The sequence below is a fragment of the Pongo pygmaeus genome, chromosome 14, assembly GCF_028885625.2.
Source record: "Pongo pygmaeus isolate AG05252 chromosome 14, NHGRI_mPonPyg2-v2.0_pri, whole genome shotgun sequence".
NCBI lineage: Eukaryota > Metazoa > Chordata > Mammalia > Primates > Hominidae > Pongo > Pongo pygmaeus.
The window spans coordinates 48,214,605-48,233,631 of NC_072387.2; the positions used below are offsets into that span (position 1 = coordinate 48,214,605).

Here is a 19,027-nt window from a genome sequence, read left to right on the forward strand (position 1 = left end):
TCAGTTGTTTTATATATGTTAATGTTAACATATAATGTTAAACCACCTTTGTGGTTTTTCTTGGATAAATTACATTTAGATGCATATGTTTATTATTAATTCAAAAATAGTCATCTTTAACATTTAAGATAAATGGAGATTGAGGTTAATCTTCATTAATATTATTAAATATTACTTTGGAATTCTTGCCATAGTTTATAAATGAAAAAATCAGGAAATATGCAAAAAATATTTGCAAATTCTTATTATATAACATTGTGCTAAAGTATCATATTTCATTGATTAATAAACGGTGTTGATTGTAAGGTGCACCCTCAGTAATGACTAGATTAAAAAGCTAGTAAATGTTTTTTGATTTTGATTTTGTGAAGCATTCTTTTTTTCAGAAATATTAAAATGTAAATATATCTTTGACTTGAGGGGATACTATATTTTAAAAATTGCATAAGGCAAGACTGTACAAGGGTGGAAATGGAACTTTAGTGTTTAAGAAGTATGAGCATTTGAAGAACTTATTGGCAGTCTAATAATTCCAAAAGAGTACCTTGGGAGCTATCATGTTGAGCTCCATTCCTTAAAAGTCAGTGAAATGGCTGGGCGTGGTGGCTCACACCTGTAATCTCAGCATTTTGGAAGGCTGAGACAGAAGGATCCTTTGTGACCAGCCTGGGCAACATAGTAAGACCCCATCTCTACCAAAAACCTTTAATAAGTTAGCCAGGCGTGGTGGCATATGCCTATAGTCCCAGCTATTCTAGAGGCTTAGGTGGGAGGATTGCTTGGGCCCAGGAGATCAAGGCTGCAGTGACTCAAGATTGCACCACCATACTCCAGGCTGGGTGACAGAGTGAGACCCTGTCTCTTTAAAAAAAAAAAAAAAAAAAAAAAAAAAAGGGATATGCAGAATTATCTAGGTTCAAATCGTTTTCTTAAAAAATCTATTTCTTGGGAACATAAACTCAAAATAGCTTCATTTGAGGTGGCAATCAGGCTCTGTTATTGACAGGATACCTAGAAAGCAGTAAGACAGAGAATTTCCCTCACAGTCTTGAGTTTGTAGAGGATTAGGCCTCTAAGAACCCAGAACTGGAGGTGTCTAGGTCTAAGGCAGCTCTAGAAAGAAACCTAGAAAGAAAGCTCTAGAAAGAAAGAAAGCAGCAGAAGCTTAACTCTTTATTGTGGTATTCCAACATGAAAATGACCCAGTGTCTTCAGGTGTTTGCTCTGGTATTTTCTCTTTAACAGACTGACTCACCTTCTATTTTATGTGTTATTCTCTACTAATGACTTAATTTATGCATCTTTCTGGCTCATTTAATATTTCTTCAAGGCACAGACCCTATTTCTCTACGTGGCTCATGACTACTTGCTTCTCTTCTTATTGTTTATTGCCTTATTTTTGTAAATATTCCCTAGTTCAGATATTTGAGAGAGAATCTCATTGTCTTTTGTTTAAAGCCACTTCATGAATGTTTTCTAATCTTGGATAAAATGCTTTTTTAATTGACTTTTCACTCTTGATCCTTTCAACTCTGGCTTAGGGAAGGGAGAATTGCTTAGAATGAAAGTTGGTTAGGAACAGCCTTGTGTCCTTTAGATGGGGCTAGCTCTGATCCTCACCAAAAACTTATATGGCAGGTAGTTTGTATATTACAACTTTCAAACTTTTACCTCCATCTTACACATTTCTATTGAGCTCCACACTAGCATTTCAGTGACTTAGTTAACAACCCCATGTAAAGGTCGCATGGTATCTCAGTTCAACGTGTCCATACCTGAAGTCGTGTTCTTCATTCTTAACTTGTTCTTCCAGTGCTTCTGTTGCACTGAAAAGCATCATGAACTATTAAGTTCTTAGTCAGTATCTGGATACCTTTTTCTTTCTTGTAAGCCTTAGCATTATGTGTATATTAAGAATTGAGTGTGTTCCTGCAGTGGATGAGCCTTGAAACATCTACGTATTTCATTTTATTGTGCTTTTGAGTTCCATAGAGTGATCTCATTTGTTTTGTCTAAATTTTAGTAAGCAGTAGTATTTGTTTTCTGAAATATAATAAAATTGGAATTTACTTATATTAGATATGTTTATAATTTTAGGCAGCAAAGGAACAGACTCAAGATTTAATAGTAAAAACCACTAAGCTTCAATCTGAAAGGTAAGTTTTTGTTCATACAACCACCTTTTCAATAATTTGGAGATTGGAGTCAAAGAAAATTATATATAACTCCAAATCAAAATTAAAGCAGAATAATAAAAAACATGGTTCATAAGGTCCTAAACTATTATATTACCCAATTGTAACTTAAGCATAAAGACAGGAGTTTAGGAGCATTAAACTTGATATTGAGGTTGAGAGATTATTCCTTCTTTGGAAGAGAGGTGATGATGTATCGTTATTGTTTGCTGTGGAGTTCAGAAATGATTGCTTTTTAAAATGTAAATGCTTTCAGATTTTTAATAGTTTTATTAATTTTTTTTTCACAATCATTGTCTTTTATTTTTAAGCTATGATATATCCTCTCTGGTATAATTAAGAGTTAATTGTATAAATTCTCCTTGTAGTTTATACAATAGGTATACTATTGGTTGATTGAATGAGTGAGTGAGTGAATAAAGGTGAGTACAATATGGATTTGTGTAATGTGTTGTGTTCAGTATTGCTAAAACTCATAGCAATTATGCTAAAACTCATTAACAATGCATCTCTCGTGTGGAGTAGTATAGAGGGGGAGAAGCATTATATTATGATGCAGTATACTTGTCTCCTGCTCAGTAGTTGGGTACATCACTTAAACCTTTTAGTATTCTAGGTATTTCATCAGTAATATGGAGATATTACCGCTTTAACTGCTGATTTTGGGGTAGGTCAGTATACTATAGTATAGACCACAGGTCATCAAACTATGGCCACAGGCCAAATCCAGCTCACCACCTGCTTTTGTAAATGCAGCTTTATTGGAACACAGCTATTGTTGTGTTTACATACTGTCTATGGCTGCTTTTACCCTACTGCAGTAGAGTCGTGTGGTTACAACAGAGACCATATGTGGCCTACAAAGCCTAAAATATGTACTATCAAGATTTTTACAGAAAAAGTCTGTGACTCCTGATCCAACTACTATTTTTTTATAGTTCAGGTCAAGATCAATGAGTTGTAAATTATGATTTATCAATCATTACTACTATTTAAGTCGATCATAGCTAGCCTTAAAAAATAGAATAAAATAAAATAAAAAATAGTTTGGGTAGCTGGGCATGGTGGTACACACCTGAAGTCCCAGCTATTCTGGAGGTTGAGGTGGGAAGATCATTTGAGCCCAGGAATTCAAGGTTGCAGTGAGCTATGATAGTGCCTGGGTGACAGAAGGAGACCCTGTCTCTAAAAAATAAATAAGTAAAAATAGTTTGAGTGAATATTATTTTGTGAAGCCTTTCTTTCAGTTTCTGTAATGGTTTTAAGTGGTTTAATATTATGGGTCATAGTCAAGAGTTTGAAAAACACTGCCCTAGACCAAAAATGGCAAGTACAAATGACCCCCAACCCCTTAGTTTTACATCCACTGATCTTGACATTCTTTTATCTTGAGCCCTTAATCCTTCTTAACACAATTCTCTTCAGACTAAGACTGATGAATGGGAAATTATAAAGAGTGCAGAGGTGTAAAGTTACTTGTGTAAAAGTATATCATGGGTCTTAGGGCTACAAAGGACTCAGAGATCAACTGGAATGATCCATTGCAGTTAAAATGGTAACCAATGTAACTTACTTTTCTGTCTTATAAAAACATGGAGAAAGTGTGACAAAATTAGCAAAATAAAATATATGTACCAATATCATCTAAAAAATACTATCTTTAATAGCTCAAAACAAAGAAAACATTTTCTTTACACATATAGGAAGTACGTTATTGGATATTGAACATGTACCTTATCTTAGACGTGTGGCTTTCAAACCGCAGTTCATTGAACCTCAGGGTTTCTGTGCAAGATGTAGAAGGATAATGGAATTTTGGAAGTCAGATTCTCTCACCCTAATTTTAGTGAGAGCAATTTCACTTTTACTTGTTTAATATATTAGGATTCCATGTAAGATTTTGTTTGAAAAAAAGAGTTTGACAGCAGGAAAATATAAAAATATTGCACAATTTTAAGACTAGTTGAAAGGTAGAATACCAAATAAAATAGTCTCTTGATTTTATTCCTCATGCCAGAGAAAAATCTTAAAAAAAACTAAGTATCAAAGCTTTATAAAAGCTTAATCATAATTTCATGCATTTAATCCCCTTTTTGTTTACGAACTACCTTCTCTTTCACTAAAATCCACTTTTACCCGTTTTGTGATTTTTGCAAGCCAAAATGAGAGCAAGTTGATGTTGTCCTCAGATTTATAGAATTGCAAATTGCCTGGGTAGAAATTAAGTTTAGGAAGTCTGGCCTCAAATTCCCTTTTATCTTGTTGATATTGTCATTCTGTATTTTATAGCTGGATAAACGGTCATACCCCCCACATTGGTGGCTAATTACTTGATGTTGACCTATAAGTCAGTTTCTAGTACTTTTCAGAGCACCTTCAATCCAATCCTTTTGTGTTTAACATTTAATCAGACTTTAGTGTATATATAGACAACTTACTTGGAAAATTGTGAATGACACAAAGTATGGAATGTTAAGTGTAAGGTATCAACAGAATCAAGCTTTTAAGAAAAAGTGGGGCTGGGCAAGAGGTGAATAGGATGATAGAGGGTCTCAAAAATGATGTAGAGTTGAAAAAAACAGAATTGTTTATTTAGAAGTATAGGACTAAGAGGGACATGATGGCTGTCTTCAAATATTTGATGATCTCTCCTGTTTTAAAAAAGGCTAAATTTTATTATGTATTGCTGCTGAGTTTGGAACTGAGTTTTAAAGGAGAAATTTAGGCAAATTTTGACTTACGATAAGCAAGAATTTTCTATCCCTTACAATTTGAACAATTAGTTCTTCAAAGCTTTTTTTTTTTTAAATCACTGGAAATATTTAGTCTGCTGTTAGGTGTCATTGGAGCCATCTTTTATTTCAGTTTTCCTTTCTGGTCTTTTACATTACGATTCATGTATCCACACCTTATCACAGTAAACATAAGAACCACAAGGAGCTTGATAAAATGGCAAGTTTTGGCCACCATCCTCAGAGAATCTGACTGAAAAAAGTAAACAACTGTTTTTTTGATTAATGGCTCAGTAAATCTTGATTTGAGCTCAGGATTCGGCTCTTTTAACAATATCCCAGGTATTTTTATGCAGTGGTCCAGAGACTATAATTTGAAAGACCTGGCCTTAGACAAAGTATTACTCATATTTTTAATTTTTTGTGGAATGTCCCTCTCCCCTACCTTAATTCTCTCATCTCCTAACTGGTAAACTTTGAAAAAACATTTTAACTTTTTAAATGTTAAACTTTATATTTTGAAATAATTATAGATTCACATGCAGTTGTAAGAAACAAGGCCAGGCGCGGTGGCTCACGCCTATAATCCCAGAACTTTGGGAGGCCGAGGCGGGTGGTTCATGAGGTCAGGAGATCAAGACCATCCTGGCTAATGTGGTGAAACCCCATCTCTACTAAAAATACAAAAAATTAGCCGGGCGTGGTGGCAGGCACCTGTAGTCCCAGCTACTCGGGAGGCTGAGGCAGGAGAATGGCATGAACCCTGGAGGCAGAGGTTGCAGTGAGCCGAGATCGTGCCACTGCACTCCAGCCTGGGCGACAGTGCGAGACTCCGTCTCAAAAAAAAAAAAAAAGAAAAGAAAAGAAAAGAAACAATACAGAGATCCAAGGTAGCCTTTACCTGGTTTCTGCCAAAGGTAACATTTTACAGAACTATAGTATGGTACCACAACTAGGATAATGACCTTGGTACTATCTACCTGTCTTATTCAGATTTTGCAGTTTTACTCATTGGTGTATTTGTTTTTATACATTTTATCATTTGTAGATTCCTGAATGCGCCACCATAGTCACGATATAGTACAGTTCCATCACCACAAATAGTGTCCTGTTGGTTGGTGGACAGTGGTGAGAAAAGTTGCAGACTAAGCTGATGTGAGAGATGGTTGACTCTGCAAAGCAGCCAGCTCTGTGAGGAAAGGCAGTGTTAAATTTCTTTATCAGAATTAAGCCTGTGCCTTCACCATAAAATTAGATTGCATATTATAACAGTTCTTTTGAAAGAAGTTTCCTAGAAAAACACATTCCCGTTAGAGACCTTGACGTTAATTTTTCTCTAAGTTAATGCTGAACACAAAAACAAGTATTACTTGAATTGAAAATTGTGACTGAAACTAAGAGGATAACAGATCAGTAATCCTGTATGTAAAGCCTATTTAAACTTTTCCTGTTCTCAGTTAAATCTTTTTGTTTTAATTTTTAGTGTAATATGTATTACAGTTGTTTGCAATTAATTGTTGATTTGATTGTCTCTTTTTCTCCTAAACTGTGAGCTCCTTGAGAACAATGACAATTTCTTATTCTCCTTTTTGTATTTGCAGTGCCTGGTATTTTACAGATTCAATAAATAATTTTTGAGTAAATGAATATGGAAAGCAACTATAATGTTAGGAAAGGAACATAAAGTGAAAACTGAAAAATAAGCATTGTATTGGAGCTTATAATATGGGGCTCTAAATAATGTATATAGGAGACGATATTAGAACATTGTGCTTCTGTTCATGTATTCTCAAAACTATTTAAGCAAGGTTTATGTTTAATATTTTAGTAAGCCTATGGAAGTGTTTTGGCCTGATATGCTTTTGGGAAGTGAAAATTCATGACATTCTGGTATCCCAAGAGCTGTAGATATGATCTGCCAAGTGAACATTTGTGTGAATATATCTTAGGAAAATTGCAAGGCAGAAATTATGATAACAGGTCTCTGGGGGCTGGCAGGGAGTTGTTTTTTCATTTTAAAATATCTTTTTAACAAGAAACTTCGTTAAACAAGCAGTTAGATTTAGAAATAGAAATAATGTGGGATTATTTGAATAATATGATATTCTTATTCAGACAAATGTATAAATGATAGGAATATTTTTCCAACTGAGTGAGAAGGAAGTCAGTCATCAGGACAGCTGAGATGCTCTAATAGATAAAGCTTAATGTAGAATTTTCTTCACAGGACTGCAGGTTAGCATTTCCCCTTAATAGTTCATTGGTAGTCAGATGATGGGCTTCACTGATAATCAGGAAAGACTATATGTACATGAACATACCTTTGTATTTTTTTAATACTACTGAAATCACTATTATATTTTTATTATCTCTTGTAAAGCCCCACCAGCCAGATTTCTCTCTGGACTCAGAAAAATAATCTCTGGAGAATGTTTATGTGTGTGTATTTTTTTAAGTTCAGTATGTTAAAATGGAAAGAATATGGGATTTAAGACAAAAACCTGAATTTTAATCGAAACCTTGGTTAAGAGATTATTAGATTTTTGATTTTGTACAGTTATTTCTTAACCTCCCTTCACCTAAGTTTCTATGTCTGAAAGAAGGAAGGGAAAAATATCTATGTCATGGGGTTTTTGAGATAACTAAATGATTCACGTAAGTTGCTGAACACACTGCGTGACATACATTAAAGACTGTTGCCCCTCCCTACTCCTCCCCTTTTATTGGACAAAGAAATCTATGTCATGCATCTTATTTCTATTTTTGCTCTGGCGTCTAGGAAGCTTAGAGCTATTTTGTGCTTAATTGCAATAGCTTTCCTCAGATGTATTATTTACTTTCTCAGCCTTTCTCTTTATTTCTTACTATTTTAGTTTTTAATAGTTTTAATTTATTTTAATTGCATTGTAAACTACTTTAACTCAGGTTTTGAAATTGGTAGCATAAAAATATAAAACTTTATCTTGCATAAATGGTTTTATATTGCATGTAAAAATATATTACAGAAGCATATGTGGCACATTTTCTTTCATTACCTAATAAAAGATTAGGGGAAAGCAAGGGAGTATCACATCTCCTTTCTTCTTTCTTCCTGTCTCATTTGTACATAGTAGCAACTATCCAAAAGAAAATATTGCCAGTGACATGCAGGGGCCTGACTCAGATAAGCTATAACAACTTTATTTCAGTCACACATATTGGACTGGAAATGAAAATTTGGGGGTAAGGCACAGTATGGCTTATCCATTTCTTGTGATTATGATGATCATGCTCTAAGGGAAATAGTATGAGGAAAAATTTGGAAATAATCTTTGGTTTAAGTATTTTAAAAGTTGGGTTTGGAGATGGTATGGATTTTTTTAAATGAAAATTTTGTCTGATCAAATTTTCCCCACAAATAAAAAAGAGCTTTTTTTCTTAACATTTTTTCCCCACCAATACAAAAGAGCTTTTTTTTTTTTCTTCCTTTTTTTTTGTGGGCACGCTTCATTTAAAGTGGCTATTGCTGTTTATTTCCTGATTTAACTACATTCATCAACCAGGTAGACTTTTTCTACATTCTTATTCATTCTACCTGGAATTCCATTTCCCAAAATTAATTCGTTGAAGACTCATTTGTCCTTTAAGGTTCCCTGTTGTTTATGCCCATCATATATTTCAAAATATTTTACAAAACTTAAGAATTTTAGGCTATCGTGTGTGTATGTGTGTGTCACACATGTATGTACATGTTCCTTGAGAATGTATATATATATGTACATATATATGTTTCAAAGAAAGTCTTGCTTACTTTAAAAAATACTTCAGCTTATAGGAAATTTATTTCACCTTTGTACTTTACAGTTTTATTATATATTTTCCATGTTCAGCCAGGAACCTTTACTTAGTCACCAGAAAAAAAAATTAATTAGTTCCTTCTTTGTACTCCCACAACACATTATTCTTCTAGCACTTATTTTCTGTCCTATAATTTCTAAACAGTTGCTGGACGTTATGGTCTTTGACTATTTTAACTGGATAGCAAAAGCAGTGTATTAATGCTGTTTGTACCCACTCCTTTCTACACTGAAAACTTATCAACTGAATATATCTACATGGTTACTTTAACATTTTAAATAGTTACTGCTGACATTGCCTGTTAATATTTGAGACTCTTTATAAGAGTAATAGCAATTGTGCATATGTACTTAACTAAATGTTATTAAGAAGTGGAAAGTGTCAAGCTAGAAGAATGTATTAGATGCCTTTTAAGCTGTATTTTGTACAGTTATAATAATACATGTAATTGTAATTCAAAAGGTAGAACCTTTTTTGTTTATTGTAAAAACATCTTTGTTGAGATATAATTCACATATCATAAAATTAAAGTATATAGTTTATTGGTTTTAGTATATTCAGAGTTGTGCAATCATCATTATGATCTGAGTTACAACATTTTCACCATCCCAGAAAGAAAACTCGTGACCATTAGTAGTCATCCGGCCTTAGTGAACCATTAATCTACTTTCTGCCTCTCTAGATTTGCCTGTTCTGAATCTTTCATGCAAAGAAGATCATACAATACGTGGCCCTTTTTGACTAGCTTTTTCCACATAGCATAAATACTTTAAAGATTCATCCATGTTACTTTAACCTTTTTTATGGCTGAATAGTATTCCATTGTATAGCAACACCACATTTTGTTCACCCGCTCACTAGTTGATAGACATTTGGGTTATTTCCACTATTTGACTATTGCGAATAATGCTGGCTGTAAATATTTGTTTACAAGTTTTTGTGTGGGCATATGTTTTATTCCTCTTAGGTATATATTTAGGGGTAGAATTGCTGAATCATATATGATAACTCTTTAAGTGTTTGAGGAACTGCCACACTGTTTTCCAAAGAGGCTGCACAGTTTTACATTTCCAAAAGCAGCATATGAGGATTCAAATTTCTGTACATCTTTGTTTTCAATCTGTCATTTTGATGATAGCCATGCTACTGGGTGTGAAGTACTACTCATTGTGGTTTAGATTTGCATTTTCCTAATAACTAATGATGTCAAGCATCTTTTTATTGCTTATTGGTATTTGCATATTTTCTTTGGAGAAATGTCTGTTTACGTCCTTTACCCATTTTTTATTTAGGTTATTTGTGTTTTTATTTATTGGTTGTAAAAGTTCTTTATATGTTCTGGATATATGTTTGTTATCAGATACATTATTTGCAACCATTTTCTCCCATTGTGTGGGTTATCTTCACTTTTGTGATGTCATTTATAGCACATTTTAAATTTTGATGTAGCTCAGTTTTATCTCTTTTTGTCATTTGTATGTGCTTTATTTTTCAATATATTTTTGTATTGAAGTTATTTTATCTATTTGTTTAAAATACTAAGATAAAAATTTAGAAATTTATCAGGTTTTAAAATCATGGCGTGATACTGGAAATGCTGACAAGAAAACAACCTCATTACAGGATTTTATCTCTATTGAGTTTTAACCAGTCTTTCAAAAATGTTTAACTTTCAGTTTGATACTTTATAAAAACTTAAAGTGAAAAGTTTCTTTTTTTGTATTTTAGAACCAAGAAAAATATTGTAGAAATACTTTTTCTTAAGGATTGTAATTGATAACCAGATTCTTTAAGATCCTGTCAAACAGGTTATTTCACTTATCTTTCCATCATATGAATTAGGTAAAAGGAATCTTTTAAGTGTAAAAAACTGCCTTTTCTTTGTTAAATTTTTTTGACATAATGTTAATATAAATCTATTGTATATAATTTAAGGAAAACTAAAATCAAATATAACTCTACCACTCCGATAGAACCACAATTAATGTTTTGGTATATTTCCTTCCAGAGTGAGTATGTGTGTGTATTGTTAATATTTTACTTTTTCTCTTAATATTTTATGTTCATTTTCCTATGATTTTTTATTTCAGGAGGATCATTTTTGGAAATGTCCTGAAATATAATGCCTAAATTTTTCTCGAAAAAGGCTATAACAATTTCTACTTCCATCCTGTCTATTTTATTAAACCCTTATCAGCATTAGATATCATCTTTAAAAACTTTGCCAATATGGATGAAAAATATCACACCATTTTATTTTTTCTTTTTCTTTTTCTTTTTTTTTTTATTATACTTTAAGTTCTAGGGTACATGTGCACAACATGCAGGTTCGTTACATATGTATACATGTGCCATGTTGATGTGCTGCACCCATTAACTCGTCATTTACATTAGGTATATCTCCAAATGCTCTCCCTCCCCCCTCCCCCTACCCCACAACAGGCCCCGGTATCACCTCCATTTTAATTTACATATCGTCGAATAGTGATGAATCGACATGTTTCTCATTTTGTTTTGCCATTTATATTTCTTTTTTTGTTTTGGTTTATATCTTATGTCCATTTAAAAAATTATTTTGAAATTATTTGGTGTAGGTGAACCTAGAGGTAGAATTAAGATATGACAGAGGTAAGTTTTCAAGAAAAATAAAAGTACCACAAGATTCATAAATCATGTTCTGGGCTGATTTGAAGGAATCATGAAAATTAAGTAGTCTGTTTATTTTAAATACTTAGGCAATATATAACTGGACATACTGAAAGTTGATGTACATGTGTTTATATACAATAATTCCCAACCTTGTCTATGGTTTTGCTTTGTGTGGTTTCCATTACTCATGGTCAACTGCAGTCTGAAAGTAATAAATGGAAAATTTCAGAAGTAAGCAATTTGTAAGCTTTAAATTATGTACCATTTTGAGTAGCATGATGAAATCTCAAGCGGTTGGCTTCCACTTTGGTGGGACATGAATCATCCCTTTTTCTAGTGTGTGATGCTATATACACCACCACTCAGTCGTCACTTAGTAGCTGTCTCAGTTATCAGATTGAAAAACAGTACCTGTTGAGTTTGGTACCGTCAGCAGTTTCAGGCATCCTTGGACTATATCCGCCGAGGATAAGGGGGGACTATTGTAATTACTTCTTAAAAATAAGTGGGGATTCCTATACATACTTTCTCGCAACTTTTTATACCTATAAAATGCCTTATGGATCATTTTATGTTAGTACATATAGATCTACCTCAGTTTTATCTATTACGTATTTTTCCATAGTATATATTTCACATATTATTATTTAACTTATTTATATAATATACAGTGATTGCACAAACATAATCTTAAATACTCTGGAAGTTATAATTTATATGTTTTATTTTAATATTTATCTCCTATACTTTTTACTTAGACATTAAAAGCCCTCTAAAAGTTCCATATGTTGTTGTAAAGTAAGGACAACATCTGTGTCATAAGTGCCTTTTGTCACACTGGTCTCTGGCGTAGGCCTTATACATTGTAAGTCTCCAATAATGTTATTTGAATGAGTGAATATTCCCAAACCAAATCACTGGACCATCTAACAATAACTTCCTGTCAGAATGGTTGTGAAAATTTACCTGGAAAGAATACATGTGGTAAAACTAGAGTAATATGATAATAAAAAATATATTAGAATTTATTGTCACTACTTTTAAAGTTGTCATCTTGATATATTAAACTCTTGTGTTAGTATCGTGCCCATTATAAAAATATTTTTGCACCATCTCTTTTGTAGCTATATATAGAGCCTGTGTTTCAGTCTTTATCTCATGATTGATTTTTAGATCCACATTATTTGGAATGAATTGTAATGATTAAGGGGTGTGATCAAGGTGGGTAACACTTGTTTTGGTTACAACAAAATGAAACTATAAACTAAAGAGACAAATTTTCCTTTTTGCCTAATAAATTGATTCTAAAGATAGATCCAAAAAAGCTCCCAAAAACATTTTATTTCACATGGCTAATTTGCATAGTCTCAAGGAATTTGATGAAATTTTATAATTACTTTAAATTCTTAATGATAATGACTGGAACTTTTAAAAGTGTAAAACAAAACCTGTTAAGGTAACTCTTTAAGCTTTTAAAAATTCATTTTTAATTTATAATTGACATATAATGATTATATATATTTATGGGGTACAATGTAATCTTTCAAGGTAATTACCATATCTATCACTTTAAACATTTATCATTTCTTTGTGGTGACAATATTCAAACTATTCACTATCTTGAAATACCACTGCATTGTTATTTGCTGTAGTCACCCTAGTTTGTAATAGAACAGTAGAACTTACTCTTCCTAACTGTAACTTTGTACTCGTTGACCAATCTCTTCCTGTCCCCTTCTCCTCACTATCTTCCCCAACCTCTGATAACTATGATTGTACTCTCTACTTCTATGAAGTCAACCTTTTTAGGTTCCACATATGATATGAGTAAGATCGAGTGATGTTTGTCTTTCTGTACCTGGCTTACTTCACTTAACGTGATGTCCTCCAGATTCATCCATGTTGCCACAGATGACAGACAGGATTTCATTCTGTTTTATGGAAGAATAGTATTCAATTGTATGTGTATACACACACACCCACACATTCTTTATCCATTTTTCTGTACATGGGCATTTAGGTTGATTTCATATCTTGGCTATTGTGAATAGCACTGCTATAAACATGGGAGTGGAGATGTTTCTTCGACATACTGATATTATTCCCTTGCATATGTACCCAATAATCATATTGCTGGATCATATGATAGGTTTTAGTTTTTTGAGGAACCCCCACACTGTTTTCCATAATGACCGTACTAATTTATATTCCCACCAACAGTGTATAAGATTTATTTTTTCTCTGCATTTTTGCCAGCATTTGTTGTTTTTTGTCTTTCTGGTAATAGCCATTCTAATTGGGGAGAGGTGATATTGTGGTTTTGACTTGCATTTCCCTGGTGATTAGTGATGTTGAGATTTTTTTTCATATAACCATTGTCAATTGTATGTCTTGAGAAATGTTTATTTAGGTCTTTTGCCCATTTTTAAATCAGATTTTTGTTGTTGTTGTTATTGAGTTGAGTTTCTTATATATTCTGGATATTAGCTTCTTGCCAGATGCATAGTTTGCAAGTACTTCCCATTCTGTAGGTTGTTTCATATATTTAAAATCCTAAAGACTCCACCGAAAATTTGTACAAGTGTATAAATATTAAATGAATTTAGTTAAGTTGCAGGAAACAATATCGACATACAAAAGTCAGTGTTTTCATACACCAACAGCAAATTATCTGAAAAAGAAATGAAGAAAGCAATTCCATTTATAATAACTACAAAAATGATAAAATACCTGGGAATAAATTTAGGGGGTGAAAGATCTCTACCATGAAAATTATAAGAGTGATGAAAGAAATTGAAAAGGACACAGATAAATGAGCAGATAATCCTGTGTTCATAGATTAGAAGAATTAATGTTGTTAAAATGTCCATAGTACCCAAAGGAATCTACAGATTCTATGTAATCCCTATTAAAATATTAGTGACATTCTTCACAGAAATAGAAAAAAAATCTTTAAATTCATATGGAAATGCAAAAGAACCTGGATAGCAAAGCAAAAAGAAGAAAGCTGGAGGCATTATATACTACCTGACTTCAAAATATACTACAGAACAGCATGGTTCTGGTGTAGAAACACATAGACCAATGGAACAGACTAGAGAACCCAGAAATAAATTCATGCATTTTCAGCCAACTGATTTTCAACAAAGGCACCAAGAACACACATTGGAGAAAAGACAGTGTCTTCAGTAAGTGGTATTGGAAAAACTAGGTAGCTACATACAGAAGAATGAAACTAGACCCTTATCTCTCACCATATATAAAAATAAACTCTAAATAGATTAAAGAGCAAACTATACAACCCCAAGTTATATAACTACCAGAAAAAAAAAAATAGGAGAATTGTTTCATGAAATTGGACTGGGCAAGGATTTTTTGAATAAGACCTCAAAAGCACAGGCAACAAAGCAAAAATAAGATAAATATTAAGATAACTTTTAGATATCAATAATAAGATGATTAAGAACATGACATTTAAATCTGTGTATACTCAATTAGCTGATTTATCATTTGAAATAAACAGATCTTTGCTGCCACCTGGAGGATTTTTGCTTGTAAATTTCTTTATTCAGTAGGAGCATTAGCATTCAACTTTGAATTTAAAACCTCCATCCCAAAGGTGCAAATAAAACAGAGATGGCAGATGCATTGTACCATCTATACAAATAGTGTTTATGTTTATCTTTGTTCATTCTTATTTGAATTTTAATTGTGGAATATTACTATTCTCTGAATATTGCTAGTGAAATACTTTTATAACTTTATTTATATATTTTCAGTTCTGAGATACAGAAACCAGGAATGTTGAGTTTCTGTTCAAGCAGTTTGTGTTCCTAACTTGCCTGTGGGTATTGATTCTACTCAGTCCTGTAGGTCATTGAGTGTGCCTTTTTCCGTCAGCTAGTTTAGATAGGTTGCATTCATATAATATGATTTAAAAGGTTGTTTTTATTACTATATTTTGTAGAAAAAGTGGGGAAGACCAAAGCAGATAAGTGACTAGCAATTTATGGAGAATTAATAAAGGAATTCTTCTCTAACATAAAATAAACTAATAAATTTGACTTTTGATATGTACGTCATGTGAAAACTTAAAAGGCTTAGGAATTGTTTTAGTGACTGAAAAGAAATTGATTGAAAACAGGTACATATTTCTCTCTTACAAAAGCATCTAGCAAACTGCGAGGTGAACTATTTAAGTACTTGTAAGTGGCTGCAAATTTGTAATGCAGGGACCATGCATGGACTTATTTTTTCTTTTGCGTAATGATCAACTCCATTTATTGTGTGCAAGTATCTGAAATAGAACAATATTAGCTAATTTTATCACCTACATGTCTGATAAAATTCTCATATTTGAGGCAGAAACAAGACTTTTGAAAATGTTGAGAACTTTTCATACCTTTGTTTTAAAAATTTATTATGTCTGAGATAGAATTTGTTTTAAAGCTATGCAACTACATAAGATGCTTGATTTTTATTCCTTGTTTTGAAAATTACAGCCAAAAATTAGAGATAAGAGCACAAGTTGCAGATGCCTTCTTATCCAAGTTCCAGCTGACTTCTGATGAAATGAGTCTTCTCCGAGGTACAAGAGAAGGACCCATTACTGAGGTATCCTGGCTTTCTGTTATAATCATTTAAAGTTTAGTAGTTACAGGTATTAGAGAGAAATTGCTTTTTTGAAGCTTTATTTTCCCATTAAAAAAAGTTTCATCTGAGAATATTTTTATGTTTGGAAATTTAAGATGTGTATTTTAATTATATTTTTCAAAGTAATACATGTACTTTTTAAAACGTCAGAGTCAATAAAGTTATAAAAAGAAAATCTATGTCACCTATTTTACTCTTCCTCACCTCTAGGTCTTTTGTCAACCATTTTCAGTGTTATTAATTGCTTCTTTTGTAAATTCTATATTCTAGATCTATAGTTAAAAAGAATATGCTTTGATTATCTGTGTTAACTATTTTCTATTGATTCTCTATCGTGAAATGTGAGGATTTAGCCTTCTACCCACTCTATCTCCTCCCCCAACACAGATAGTACACACATATGTTCTCTTTATCTCCTTCATACATCCTAGTACAGTTAGACCACATTTTCTATTTTCTCTTTTTTTTTTTTGAGACAGGGTCTCGTTCTGTCACCCAGGCTGGAGTGCAGTAGCACGAACACAGCTCACTGCAGCCTCAACCTCCCAGGCTCAAGTGATCCTCCCATCTCAGCCTCCCAGGTAGCTAGGGTATCCAGGCATGCACCACCACTCCTGGCTGATTTTTTAATTTTGATTTTTAGTAGAGATAGGGTCTCACTGTTTTGCCCAGCCTGGTCTTAAAACTCCTGAGCTCAAGCAATCTGTCTACCTCGGCCTCCCAAAGTGCTGGGACTACAGGTCTGAGCCATAGTACCTACCCACACATTTTTCATTTTCATTACAGTGACATTACAGTGATTGCATGTTCTTTTATAACTTTGTGTCTTTCCTTGGGTTAGAAATCACTTATTTTTTCATCTAATTAATTTTTTAAGCTATTCCATTCTTTCCAAACTGGCTGACAGAATTATAAAACCTCTTAAAATGTTAAATAACAAGAAAAAGTTTCATTTCTTTTTTTTTCTTGAAGACATTCAGTTTTTCCAGAAAGGAATCTTTTGGTCTTCTAGCTGGGAAGAACTGTAAACTTAAGCATATCGTCATCATTGTGGGATCAGAGGGCAAGAAGGGTTCTTGAGGTGGGGAAGGGTTCTCACTGAGTGTTTCTGAGTAGGTATCACTTTTACTGGCTTGGCTAAAATGGAACCAGTCATTTGGGTGTAGAGAAGTAAATAGGTGAGAGAATTAATAGAGATGTTATGTATTAGTATGTACTGCCCTCGTGTTTTGAGGAACTTTGCGCATTTGAAATATTTGACATATCATTTTTTCTCCCGTTGGTAGAAATTAGAAAATGAAGGTTATTATTATTATTATTATTTTAAGTTTTATTCATCAAAGAAAAATAACACATCCATTATTTTTCATGGGTGGAGCACTATTTGTGGCACTCTGAAACCTAAGCCTCCAGTACATTTAAATATCAATCAACAGTTTGGCATCTGTCACCTCCTATACATTTAAGTTTGCATTCTACTCTTGGACGAGGAAGCAAGAATGAGTATACAACAGATACATAAAACATCATCTTCAGCAATAAGAATGCCAGGCTTAAGTAATAACATGTGTAATACACAGTATTTTTTTTAATGTAATTTTTAGTTTTGCATTTCTCACTAGACTAAGTACACTTCTTGAGGACAGGGATTTTTGTCTTTATAAATTTTGTATTCCTGGCAACTGTCAACACTATTTGGCACATAGTAGGAACTGAATTAATATATTAATATGTCCTAAAATGTGAATAAATACCAGTTACACTGTCTATGAAAACTTAGAGAAAGTTGAAATCAGTATAGGAAGGCTTCATTAAAATAGATGAGTTTGTTTGCCCTTGGTAGTGACCTTTCAGTTTTAAATAATGTAATTTTGCCTGAAGCATAGACATAAAGTCACATTCTTAATTTTAAAGGATTTTTTCAAGGCACTGGGAAGAGTAAAACAGATTCATAATGATGTCAAAGTTCTCTTGCGTACAAATCAACAAACGGCAGGGTGAGTAACTGCTCACTGAACTAATTGCATTGCTGCTTATGTTTCCAAAATTTTAAAGATATTCTAGATTGTTTGTGAAACTATATAGCATTTTGTGAAATAGAAGTTTAATCTTTATTTATCTTTAGAGAATGGTGAAGTTATATCCTGACAAGTTTAGGCTAAAACAGCAGTTGATAAATAAGTGATGGTTAAAATGTGACATTTATTTAATTGTAGAAAATTATTGAAAAATCATCCCATAAAATGATAAAAAGCTAATATGCTGTAATATGTAATATGCTAACAAAATAATTAGGTGCTTAGATGTATCTGTTGACTAAAATTTAAATTATAATCATTAATTTTTTTTAGTTTAGAAATTATGGAACAGATGGCCTTACTTCAAGAAACGGCTTATGAAAGACTTTACCGATGGGCTCAAAGTAAGTGATTTCTTTTATGTTGTCTAGATTCATGAACATTTGTAGTTGTTTTTTAAAATTTTACTTGGTCTTTATTTGATATATTTTGATTTTAGTAATCAAACTTTTTTAAAAATAAAAATAGTATTTATATTTGATTTTTAAATTTTTACTTGGTCTTTGATGCATTTTGATTTAGTAATCAAAAATATTTTAAAAAAGAAAAACAAACTTCACATTTGAGCACACTGTTTTTGTGTTTGTATCATGAGCACCGGCTATCAGCCAAGCCATATGCTTGATTAAGTATGAGAATAAAACAGTGAAGACAGTTTCTGCCCTAGATTATCTTAAAGCAGATGAGGTATCTCTTGTTGTTTACGTAACTGTAAAGTTGTAAGTGGTAAACTGATTTTCTGCTGTTGCTGTAACAAATTATTACAAACTGAGTGGCTTAAAACAACACATATTTGTTGCCTTACACCTCTGTAGGTCAGAAATCAGACGTGGTTCTCACTATGCTAAGGTAGACCTGCATTTGTTTCTGTAGGCTCTAAGGG

The 19,027-nt window shown here is 32.7% G+C and overlaps 1 protein-coding gene across 4 annotated transcripts in view; it reads left to right on the plus strand.

Annotated features, from left to right (window-relative positions):
* COG6 (component of oligomeric golgi complex 6) overlaps positions 1–19,027 on the plus strand; it is a 141,435-nt gene that overhangs the window by 7,410 nt on the left and 114,998 nt on the right. For all 4 annotated transcript variants that reach the window (XM_054446212.2, XM_054446208.2, XM_054446209.2 and 1 more), the window contains exons 4-7: positions 2,098–2,156; positions 15,916–16,027; positions 17,981–18,063; positions 18,418–18,488. In XM_054446212.2, coding sequence (XP_054302187.2) covers positions 2,098–2,156; positions 15,916–16,027; positions 17,981–18,063; positions 18,418–18,488 — 325 coding nt within the window. The remainder of the gene's footprint in view (positions 1–2,097; positions 2,157–15,915; positions 16,028–17,980; positions 18,064–18,417; positions 18,489–19,027) is intronic.